This window comes from Puntigrus tetrazona, chromosome 24 (assembly GCF_018831695.1).
Source record: "Puntigrus tetrazona isolate hp1 chromosome 24, ASM1883169v1, whole genome shotgun sequence".
In the NCBI taxonomy this organism is placed as follows: domain Eukaryota; kingdom Metazoa; phylum Chordata; class Actinopteri; order Cypriniformes; family Cyprinidae; genus Puntigrus; species Puntigrus tetrazona.
This window is the reverse complement of record NC_056722.1, coordinates 15,020,982-15,033,606: the sequence shown is the minus strand read 5'-3', so window position 1 is coordinate 15,033,606 and position 12,625 is coordinate 15,020,982. Positions and strand designations below refer to the sequence as shown.

At 35.0% G+C, this 12,625-nt stretch overlaps 1 protein-coding gene across 1 annotated transcript in view; it reads right to left on the bottom strand.

Moving 5' to 3' along the window:
* Positions 1–8,756, bottom strand: part of LOC122329911 (acyl-CoA dehydrogenase family member 11-like) — a 42,409-nt gene extending 33,653 nt beyond the window's left edge. Inside the window, exons 1-12 of the mRNA XM_043226578.1 lie at positions 8,596–8,756; positions 8,395–8,494; positions 5,952–6,077; positions 5,489–5,650; positions 5,218–5,382; positions 4,921–5,062; positions 4,646–4,767; positions 4,439–4,545; positions 3,996–4,114; positions 3,721–3,794; positions 3,178–3,316; positions 2,481–2,588 (exon numbers count right to left, since the gene is read on the bottom strand). Of these exons, the coding sequence (XP_043082513.1) occupies positions 2,481–2,588; positions 3,178–3,316; positions 3,721–3,794; positions 3,996–4,114; positions 4,439–4,545; positions 4,646–4,767; positions 4,921–5,062; positions 5,218–5,382; positions 5,489–5,650; positions 5,952–6,077; positions 8,395–8,494; positions 8,596–8,720 (1,489 nt within the window). The 5' untranslated portion in view covers positions 8,721–8,756. The remainder of the gene's footprint in view (positions 1–2,480; positions 2,589–3,177; positions 3,317–3,720; positions 3,795–3,995; positions 4,115–4,438; positions 4,546–4,645; positions 4,768–4,920; positions 5,063–5,217; positions 5,383–5,488; positions 5,651–5,951; positions 6,078–8,394; positions 8,495–8,595) is intronic.
* Positions 8,757–12,625: the final 3,869 nt, after the last annotated feature.

Sequence of the window (12,625 nt, the reverse complement as noted above, 5' to 3'; positions counted from 1 at the left end):
CCAAGAGCAAAGTCGCTTCCCCACTAACGTCTCGACTCAAGGAAAAAGCCACCAAGCTACAAGGGATTCAGGAGGCGAACCAAGCCTTTTTCACATTGAAGGAAAAGTTCACTTTGTCCCCTATTCTAGAGCATCCTGACGCTGACCTTCCCTTCATAGTTGAATTTGATGCATCTGACTGTGGCATTGGAGGCGTTCTCTCTCAAAGATCCTACCAATCAGGCAAGCTTCATCCCTGCTTTTTTTCTCTATGAAGCTCACTCCTGCAGAAACAAATTATGATGTTGGGAACAAGGAGTTGTTATCGATGAAGGCATCAATTGAAGACTGGTGACACTGGCTAGAGGAAGCGATTCACCCCATTTTTAGGTTATTACTGACCATAAGAACCTTGAATATATTAAGAGTGCAAAACATCTGAACCCCCATGAAGCCCCCTGGTCATTATTCTTCACTCGGTTTCAGTTTACAGTCATATATCGACCTGGTAGCAAAAAGCAAATGCTCTGTCCCACCACTATGATCAACTCATCGATCACCAAGATCCTGAAATCATTCTTACTCCATCCGTAGTCCTAGCACCAGTGTCGTGGGACATTATGGAGGAATTACAATGAGCCAACCAACAAGAACCCCCACCAGGACAATGTCCCCTGAACAAACACTACATTCCCTCCAACTTAAGGCAACGCATCATGCAGTTGGTCCATACCTCCCTCAGTGCAGGAAACCCAGGTATTTCTCGAATCATTCACCTTGTACAAAACTCATTCCGGTGGCCCGAGATTATTAAAGAGATCACGGCCTATGTCATCTAAAACACCGAAAGAATTACCTCAAACCACTCCCCATCCCACAGCGACCCTGGCCTCACCTCTCGATCGACTTTGTCATTGACCTACCAACTTCAAATAACTTTTCCAAATCCTGCCATCTGATACCTCTGAAAGGACTCCCCACTGCCATAGAAACAGCCCAAGCCCCCTTCCATCATGTATTCAGAGTTTACAGTCTACCAGAGGACATTGTCAGTGACCGAGGTACCCAGTTCATGTCCTCATCTACAGGCCTCACTCAGTTCTAATGTGTCCTGGGGTTCCAACCTCCACTGATCCTGTGGTCTGGAGAACCGTCTTCGGTTCCAGCGGTGGATGACTGGATACGTTGTAGTGAGAGGGTTTCGGACAGTGCTCACTTTCAGCTTCAACAAGCTGTCAGGACTCCGAAATTTCAAACGTCGCCCACACCCTTCCTACCAACCGGGTCAACGGGTCTGGCTCTCTACAAGCAATATCAAGTTGCGGCTAACCAAGCAGGAAGCTCAGTCCCAGGTATGTTGGTCCATTTAAAATTCTAAAAAGAATTAATGACGTCACATACAAGTTAGAGCTTCCTGCTAATTATCGTATCTCTCCTACTCCAGAACCACCACCATTGGAGGAGGCCCCAGAAGGGCCCCAGATGGGGCTCCCGTTTATCAGGTGAACGAGTTGCTGGACTCCAGACGAAGAGGGGGTCAGCTCCAATACCTAGTGGACTGGGAGGGCTATGGACCAGAGGAGAGATTATGGGTAGCCACACGGGACATTCTGGATCGGTCACTCAACAAGGAATTTCACAGAGCAATTTCTGTAACACCTAGCCAGCAAAGGGAGCCCTTGCCCGAATACCAGCTGGGCTCCCATTCTCAGCTTCTTCTCTCCTCATTTTCTGTTTGGAGGCCTTTATTTTCAGAGGCCTTCCAACAGGACGATGGGAAGTATTGCCAGTACATCTGCCTTACCGGGCATTCTATATCTGCCATTGACCTGCCTCGTGTATGATCATTGCCTGTTTATCTGTTTCACGATTTTGGACTTGACCTTCTGTTTTGTTTGCCAAACTGGATTTCTGTTTTGGTTCTGACCTACTGCCTGTCTACCCGTTTATGATTATTGCCTCAGTGCAAATAAATCTCCTGCAGATGGATTCTAACAATGCCTCTGCATCCATGTTACAATAGAAATCTGCCATGGTACAAGCGCAACTCACTCTTAAAGGTAAAGGAAGATGAGACTCTGATTGATTTATTGCACATTATGCCCAAACAACACCCATTACTTCCCTAGAGAATAGGGAAAACCCATTTTGACTATGCACCCAGGCACACAGGCCGTTTTCCAGTTATTAAAATGGCAAAAGTGGATTTGGATATGCCCTCAGTGCACCTACACTGTTCGGTATAAACTTTGTGTTTAGATCGTTAAAATGAGGGCCTACGTGTCACAATAAAGAGGCTTGGCTTTGTCCAAGTTTTTTTTTTTTTTTTTTTTTAAATGGAAGATATATTCTGTTCCAATGTTATGTTTTGTCCGCTTTTTAATGAATGTGTAAGCGCCCCAAAGACACGTCCACCAAAGTAACATGTCCAACCTGAAACTAATTATACAAGATTTTCTTTAAAATTAATAGACAATTACAATTATTCAATTTTACATTACCTGTCATACAGAAGCAGGACCGTATGTCTCCTCTTAGTAGGGGTTCCAGCCAGAGTCTCTTCTGCTCTTCAGTACCATACAGGTGCAGGACTTCCATATTGCCAGTGTCTGTTAAATAGTCATAGTCACAATAAAATCAAATTAGAGAAATATTTTATTTTGTATTTTATTATTTTCATAAATATATATTTTTGTACATCATTTTACAAAATGGTGGGGGTCAATAATCCCTTCCTCCAACATCCAGTCATTGACAAGAATTGCAGAAATAAGCTAATCAAAACGATTTAACGATTGAATACTGATGGACAAATTAAAAGTCCTGCCCTACTTTTTTTGTTTTTTCTCGAGAAGCCGTTTCAGCCTGCCATATATTACATAAAGGAACAATAAGAAGATCTTTACATATAATAACAAGAATTTAACATTAGTGCTACCATTTAAACCATTCATAATTGTTATACAATTCTGATCTGTAAAACGTTTTTTGTTGTAGTTGTTGTAAACATTATAGTATTTACCTAACACAAACCTGTGACAAATAACATTTCTGTAATTATAGCTATACATTTGTGTGTAATTCATATAATTTTTTTAGCATTTAGCAGTATAAATCCAAAGGTAGGAGTCTTCCTTAAGTACAAACCCATAATCTAAAAGCTCCATAAAAAAAGTAAAATTTCTGACACACACCCACCTGGGGCCTGACAGTTAAAGATTTCGGGGGCGTAGAAGCAGCGTCCAGTCTCCTCTGCAATATGTGCATAATCCAGCTGAGACAGGCCACTCTCAGCCAGAAGAAACAAATTCCACAGGCCTGCAGCTCGAGCCTTTGCCTGCTCACAAGAACTTCCATCAGTTGAATTATTGTCTGTTCAAGTTCTAGATTTGTATAATGTTTAACAACTTTGTTCACCAAAGCAAAACAAAATACAGTAACACACAGTAAAAACTAAAAAAAATCTAATAAATTGTATTATTCTTTAAAAGAACTGTTTTTCATGTTAAATGTATTTTCATATTTCTGTGGAAACCATTACGTCTTTTAGGATTCTTTGATTAATATTAAATTCAAAACAACATTTATTTGAAATAAAAAGAACAATCTCTTTTGGCATCCTCAACTTAAGGCATCCTTGATGAAAAACTATAAATAAATAATTTATTTAAAATTTTACTAACATATTACATGATTTAATAGTACTATATGTAAATAATGCATGATTGTACTTATCATCACCTTCAACTCCTCTATCACAGCTGGTGTTTGCCATCTCTCAGGTGTGTCTTTGTGCTTGGCATAGTAATCTTTTACTTCTAAAAACATAATGAAATATTGTGAGGTTCATAGTAATCTCTTTAAATGATCATAATGATTTAATCACTATCATTATCATTATCTACCATATTTACCTTTTACCTTTAATTATTTATTTGCAGTATTTATAATTGTATATCGTTATGTGCTCATGTGGTATTAATGTGAGGCATGTCCAACAGAGATGACGGCAGTGCTGACCTGTTGAGCAGGAAGTACATGCTTTCTCATGAACTCTTTCATATGCTGAAGGACAGCCTGTCCTTTGGGTGACAGCATGAACAGCTCATCAGAAATTGGCATAGCTAACGTGGAGCTACAGATAAAAACAATTTATCCTTTATAAAAAAATTATTATTAACATTTATAATTACATACCCTTACAACAAGAACACCAAACAATAATTACACACCCTGCTTACACGAAAACACCTTTTAATTACATATTCTGATTCTAAGGAAACAACCATAAAAATACAACCAAAACACAATTTGCTCATTAAACAAAATTTGCTTTTGATGAAATATATCCTTAAAATAACTTTTTGGACACTGAAAACCTAAAAACATTCAAACAAATGATCTGTCATGCTGGTATTTCCTCTAATGTGCATATAGAGTAAAGTTTGTGGTTTTGTACCTGAGGGCGATCTGTAAACCCAGCTCAGCTAAGGGCTCCACACTCTCTTCAAACTCAGCTGCATTAAGAGAACTGGCATTGCCCAACAAATGCCTTGCATAGATCCCTTAAATGGGGAAAGAAAATTACTTAATAAGTTTTTAAGTTTGTGCTTTCCTGTTATAATACTCTTCCTCTCTGCCTGCATTAACTTTTAGAACTCAATACCTGTGCAATTGAAGCCATTTTAAAAATAGCCATGGCAATGAAGAAGTTTTTCTGGGAAAGAGAGTTTGGGATGCCTCGACAATGGCAGTAGATGGAGATAAGGTCATCTGGAGAGGGAATTCCTGTTCAAAAACAATGTATGAAAGAAAAAATAAGAGTATATATAAATATAAGGACAAATTAAGAAAATGCCAGTACTGACAAAAAAATTATACTGTTTTCCGAACTCTACAGAAATATAAAATAGAAATAAAAATAAAAGAGAGATGTTCCACCTTTCACTCCTGTGACTCCACCCATTGTGCTGAAGACTTGGTAGTGACTGGGCCAGTAGTGTGGCATTAGAAAGTAAGCCAAGTCTGCTATTGGCTGTCCAGTAGTGGACAATTCCCAGTCCAGAACAGCCAATACACGAGCCTGCAGAGAGACAATGAATCTTTCAGGAGACCCAGATTTTCAAATATTAAAATAATCTTTCACATTACTGTTATTATTATTATTATTATTATTTTTATTTATTTTTTTAGGAAATGCAGCTTTGGTGAATCATTAAGAAAACTTTCGAATGATACCTCTGTAGGGTGGAATATCAAGTTGTCAATTCGGAAATCGCCATGAACAAGGGACACTTCATTGTCGCTGTTTGGAAGGTTGTTAGTTAGCCAATCTGAAAGTTTATCCATGGCTGGTATCTCTTTGTGGGCAGAGGCTTTATACTGCTTTGTCCATGTGGAGACCTGGAAGAATATTTATTTATTTTGAGTGAAAAGAAGACAGTAGCTATAAAGAAGAATAAGAGTAAGAGTAAAATTACTGATTTCATTGATTATTTTATCGTCTCACCTGTCTCTTACAATAACCTGTTCCCTTCCCATATCCCAAAAGGCCAAGTGTACTGACATCTAGGGAGTGGAGTTTGGCTAGTGTCTCCACTGCAGCCACAAACAGAGCTGTCCGCTCTGACGCACTGACCCCTGGAAGCCTCGGGTCTCTGAATATACGTCCCTGATGTGAAGATGTACATTTACAGCATATCATCATTCTTCAAAGAATCCCTCCATTCATAAACAACTGAAAACTAAACAGACTGATAAGTGGGTCGAAAACACCTTGCCTGCTCCCCTTCTGGCCAAAGTGTTTAAATTTTGCATTTTAAAAACTTTGCAACTCAAAGAGTACAATCTTAAAAAACAAATGCCCCAGTTTGGCTATATTTAACTCAAAAATGGTTCAAAGCAGAAATTATATGATTCATTAATTTATTGAATGAAATTTATTGAAGTTAACAATTACTGGTTATAGGTACCTGTATATGTTCCATGATGTAAAACTCTGTGCCGATAACATGAGTATCTGTGCAGTACAGCACTGGACGAGGAACAGGAAATCCAACAGAATATAGAGCCTTTTGAACAGCATACTCTCTATCTATCTGCAGTCACAAAATGTCTCAGGTCACTCAACATAACCATGGTTCTTCAACTCCAGCTCAAGAAGAAAGAAAGAAGATTTGACAGTTATTGGGATAATTACTGTTATTAACTGAAATGAAAAATGTAATTTTTTTCTACATTGCCAATAATGGCTTGTGCATCCATTGCAGCTTGTCTGACTTTTTTCCTAGCCTAAATAGTATCACTGTCTGCCGTCTTAAGATAGCAACCAGTAAGATGGCCCTAGGAGAACATTCATTTCTCGAGGAACCTTAGTGGCTAGTTCCTATAACTATGTGACTCCAGTATCTATATTTATGAGTAAGCTCTTGCTTGGTTATTCTGAGGCTATTCTGCCTTATTCTCATGCGGGAGCTTCTTATTCTTCTAGACTTTTAGGTATCTAGTTCAATATGCCCAAAGTCTATACTTCCCAAAACGGTTTTCGAAATCTTCTTTCTAAACAATCCTATATTTAGGATTAGTCTCTTGCACATAACTTCTTTGTCTTCCTCCATCCACCAAGCAACATACTAAATTTCTACCTTCTAGAACCCTTTATCCACACTTTAACTGTTTGAAGCAGCACAAGCCATTAGCCCATACATTTGAATTCAATGAAGGAAATTTGCTTTATCCTGCAGAAATGTGCTATGTTGAGGTTCCAAGCAAGCTTTTTTTCTTGTTTCGTCATGTTGAAACATCTTGTTGAAACAAAATGAAATTGCTTAAAAATAAAGTAAATAAAATGTTCAAATTAAAATGCTCATTAAAACGCTTCAAAAACACAACCACACAAAAAAAAGACAGCAGTACAATACAAACACTTATGAAAGTCTTCTTTTTTAAAATTTTCTTTTAATTAGAATTAATTATACTTTTAATTAGATTTTCATTAATCAATGTTTTCTCAAGCAAAATGATGCAAGGTAAAAACTAATACTAATATTTTAAACTTGACCACTGTGTTTCCTTGTGTAGTTTTTAAACTGATTCTGTACACATGGATTACATATGGGCTAAAGCAAGTTATGGAAGCAAGTCATAAACATCTGGGACAGGATGAGGTTGTGCATATCATGAGAGGATAAAAATTTTGGGCTGGACTGTCCCTTTAAAGAGCCAGATGTGATGCAAAGGCCAGAAACATGCAGACAAAAGAAATTGGTTTGAATTAATTTGCCTAAACAACATGTTTAAATAAGCTTTGTATGTTAAATATATGATAAATCATGTTTAGTAATGTTCTTACGAGGCAGTGTATTGAATGGCTGAATTATAAGGATATAGCCTATTGTGTACCATTTAGGACTGTCTGTGAATGTCTTTAATCGAAATAATTACCTGATTTGCACAATAATTAATCTAAGTAGTTGCAAGCAATTACATGTCAGCATTTGCAACTCTAAATGACCCTAAAAAAACAATTAAATGATCAATTATCAATACAAACATAACAATAATTAATCTTTTACATTTTTCCTTGGAGTATTTACAGTTTTTCCATGCAAATACTTTTATATAATTAATTATGCAACCAAATGTATCAATTATTGACCAAATCATATCATTATATGGTTTAAAAAAATAAGTAAATGACAGTTGTAAGGCCAGAATCTCAGACACTGTTAATAAAATGCACAGTGTATTAACATTTATCTTACAATAAATTAATTTAAAAAAGTAATATAGTAATATACAAATGGTAACTTTGCTACCTCAGTATGCTTGCTCAGATTCAGTTCCAATGCCAAACATTTGGCTGATTAATGTTATAACTGACGCTGAAATGTTCGTACTTGATAAATGAAAGCCTCATTATTTAAAACCATTTTTTTAGTTTTTGAGTGTATGAGCTAAATAATGCTAAAAATGCAAATGAAAAAAAAAATTGTGTGTGTATGTGTATGTGTACATACATGTATCAATACAGAAAAATGAGATATAACAAATAATAAATTATACATCATGACAGCAAACTGGCTTCTTGAATTAAACAAAAATAATTTAAAGTGAAATAAGCATAAATAAATAAATACATTTAAATTATGTAGTTCAGTCTCCCTCTACTGGTTTACCTAGCGAAATATTATTTGTTGTTGTGTTGTCAAGTTATCAGTCGCAGGTCCCAAAGTCCTTTTTTTTTTTTTTTTTTTTTTTGAATTATAAAAACAGCGTTGGACTAACCTAAATAAACTTAAACTCAACATGCCAATTACATTAAACTCTACTTTACAGGTATTCATCAAAGAATCAGTTATTCTGAAGTTTCACTTTATCGTAATACTACAACGAGCGATGTACAGAACACAGTACCTTATGAGCTCCGGGCAGCAGCTCTCCTGGAGGCTTCTTTCTGAGCACATGACGCTTATCTGCAGTCTCAATGTAAAACGTTGGGTTGGATTGCCCAGCTCTGTAAAAAACAAATAAGTAAAATACAACAACAAACAAGCAAAACATGCATTTTGTTTGCATTAGGTGCACTTGAAAAAAATGTGTTGTGGAATTTCTTACCTGTATTGCTGCAGCGTAAAAGTGCTGCTGTCTGAAAAACTGTCAAGTTTGCCTGACAGATAACTTTTCAGGTTATTAGTGTTAAATCGATGTTCTGGACGGACAGCGGTGATTTGGCGATCCATTGCGTTACAAAGTAAAATGGAGAAAAGTTCACGACTTCAGGATATTTCAAAATAAAAGTCTACATCTTCTGATAATGTAATGTACTGTAGTCTAGTTTGAGGAGCAACAAATCAAGCGCTGAAAATATATATATAGGCCTGCATACATATATATGTATATAACCCAAAGTAGATACTGTGATACGTTTTTTTTTTAAATGCTTTGATAAACTTTGAACAGAACAGTATTAAAAAAAACAAAAACTAAATAAAAATAATTATTTTGTAACATTTTAATTGACGTTAATGTCACTTTTAATCAATGTAGTGCATCCTTGTTAAATTAAAGTATTTCTTTAAAATACAACACCATACTGACCACATCATTTTGATCTACTGCTTTTGTAATATCATACAAACTACAGTTTGAAAATACTACGAATTAACGGCAGGTGTCAGCACACTCAGAAGCCAATTTCCAGTTAAAAATATGAACACATAGATATGATTTGGAATCATTTTGAGAGCTGCATGCACATCAATTTGCTATTTGAATACGTTTCAGTGAATAAAGTTCCTTTAAAGGATTATTATAACCTAGTCTGATAATTTTGAAGATAATTAAAAATGAAAGCAAACTCAATTATAACGCAAAGTAAACAATGGTAAGCCTACTCAAAAACTTTAATGGCATATTATTTATAAATTATTCACAAGCAACGCAATATTCAAAATATACTGTACAAATGAAAAATCATTAGCAGTATATTGTGTGGTGCCCAGCAGTCACAAATGTTTCACATAATGCTGCATATAAAAGTATGTACATCATAACAAATCAATGTTAAGTAGTTATTTTCAATGCTTATAAAAGTAATCATTACCTCAAAATTCTAATGATCAAAAATAACCTCTGATATTTATCATACCTGATGCATACCTGTGCAATGTGCTCTGCATTTGATCATGTCCATGTACTTTAATCACTCTAAGCAGTCTTCATGCCCTTTGTTTGTGTTCAACAAGATATATTATATGTATTCAATAAGATATATATAAAGATTAAAACTCGGAACAATTCTCATTCAGAAAACATACATTTTTAAAAAAGCACTAAAAGCAGGAAGCAATACATTATCAGTTATTGCATAGTTAAATACCTACCCTATTACTTTATATACCAAAGATAAAATCCATAAACATTTACAAAATTTACTTGTGGAAAAAAATACATATAAATAGTTAAAAAATATATATATAATTGTAAAAATTGTGAAGGAATAACCATAAAAAAACATAATTCATTGTATAATATTGTGCTGTATGTGCAGTATTTGAGTCCCAGAAGACCTTTACGGTTCTTTTCAGCTGCTACCAAGCATTATTTAATAAGTTTTCAAAACTGTTCACACAATCTACACTACCAACATGAATCTTAACCAAGTGCTTCATATCACCTTCAAAAGTCAATTAGACCAAGAAAACACTTCATATCAGTCTCAAAATTAGCCTGTTTTATCATAACACTGAGAACAATTCTCATTCACAAAACATACATTTCATTCATAATGCACTGATTTAAAAAACACTAAAAACAGGGAGCATTGCATAATCTATTAACTTTTATCTTTGAAGTTTGAATCTTTTCATTTTATCTACTCAGCACAAAGAGTGAATGAGAAAAGCATTTCCATCCTATTTTTTAATATACCAAAAACAAAGTCCCAAAGTCTATTTATATATAAAAAAAACATTTTGCTTTAATTTAGCAAAATTGCTTTGAGCATTTCTGCTGAAAGCAATGAAAATTCAGTTTGGTCCACAAACACTTCTGCATCGCTGAATGTGTGAACAGTCTTGAAAACGTGGCTTTATTATTAAACAACGCTAGCACCTGAAAATTTTTTTTAGATGTGAGACAGGGAGTATTTGGCTAGGTTTGATGCATATGTATGATACATATTATGTTCATCTTGAAGAATAAAACAAATTAATAATCAGATCACTTGTAATTATGTAAATATACTTTCTAATACAATTACTTGACCCACTCTCCTACAGTTCCAATCACTTTATTCTTCCTATTTGTATGCTTCAAAAGTGGGAGCGGATTATAAAAGCTACAAAATTTGTTAACTAAAAAAAGAGCAGAACTTTCTCAGGGTAGAATGGAAACATGACTCTATTACAAAGTAGGAGTGTGTGTGCAAGCCCTTTGTATTCGAGAGAAAAGAAGAAAGTTTGGCTACTATCCACAGTGATTCTGTAGAATACATGCCATAAGTTAATACATTTTTCTTCTGAGAGCGATTTAAATTTTCTAACAAAGACAATGCCCTTAACACTAAGATTAATAAAGCATAATTGATTTCATAACAAAATAAAAGATTTTAGGTAATAAAAATAAGTGTGCAATTTTACATATGCCATTTTTTCAGTTTTTGAATCAGAATTTTAAGTTATAATGGCAATATTACATTGTGCAGATTATCCACTGATGCCAAATGATTGCTTTACAGGCAGGTTTTCTGGGCATCGGGCCTTGAAAAAAATCTACCTCAAAAACAGTGTAGTCTGGACTTTACAAATGCACAAAAGTGAAACAAATCTTTCAGGCCACCATTAATCTGTACACTAGGAATAGCAGCTTATTTCTTACTTATGTTGGTTCCTAGTAGTACAGCAACAACATGAGCCTAGGTTAAACAATGAGGTACGAGGGTGAACATGGTGTAATGATCTCTGCATTCAAACTATCCTACTATCATAAACACTACCAATAAAAATATGGCATATTCATCACCTGCCAGAAATTACATGCTGTATCTGGACTGTTTAGGTAAGATCAGTGCCCCTCAAAAATATCCATCCATGCAGAATTGTTTATGTTACTCCAAGATGTCAGTTTCAAAGGGAACCAGATGGTAATAGGACAGATTAGTGACGTAAGCTTCCAGGATCATCGTCACTTAGGTCTTGATCTATAGGATCCAAAGATTCTCTCCCATCTTCATCATACCTGCATATTTAAAGATAATGCAATAATTTAATATATGAAATGATATATGAAAAGAAATCTTAAATACAATACAACTACAAAACCTAGTAAGCTGCATCATAAACATTTAATTCTATCATAAAGGAAGCATGTTTGCTTTTTTGGCTGTTACAGGAATTCACAGAACTTTACTGCTGTACAAACATCTGTGTAAAGGTAAGCACACTATATCAACACGAAAGAAGAGAGAATGATTATAAAATGTAGACTGTAAATTAACTAAACAACAGTTAAACAACAGTCAAATTAATGCTACAAAAAAAATGACCAGATTTTTTGTTAAAACTACAGATCATATACATTTGATCAGAGCAATCTATCTATCTATCCATCTGGTAATAAACTGAGGATTTTGAGAAAGACTGGCTTTTTATCAGTCACTTTGGTACATTTCTTCATTTCTTGAAATTTGCTAAACAAGTGTGTGCATTTTTCAACAAAATTTGTGCAACTACAAAACACCATGGATTACCTTCAAAAGCCAGTCTCTTGCTCAAAATCCTTAGTTTATCTCTCAAAAATAAATACCTGTGTCAATGAACATGTCAGTACCATCAGAATGACAAGTTCTTGTGTCATTGTAAAAGTGGATAAGACAGTCAAATTGCTTAGTCATGTTATCAATATAGTGTACTCTGGAGAGATGTTCTGATGTAAACTATGGCTAGTTTGGATGACATCTACTGTACTGAAAAGCTGCATTTCTTATGTCACATACCCAATTCAAAATTACAAATTTACATATTAATGCATGTGGGATATTGATTGAAAGAGACTGTTTGAAAATGATTGAATTACTGAGGACATGGTCTGTCTCCCAATATTTAGCTCTACTCTCTCAACCATTGTAAAGCAATGACTGACAACA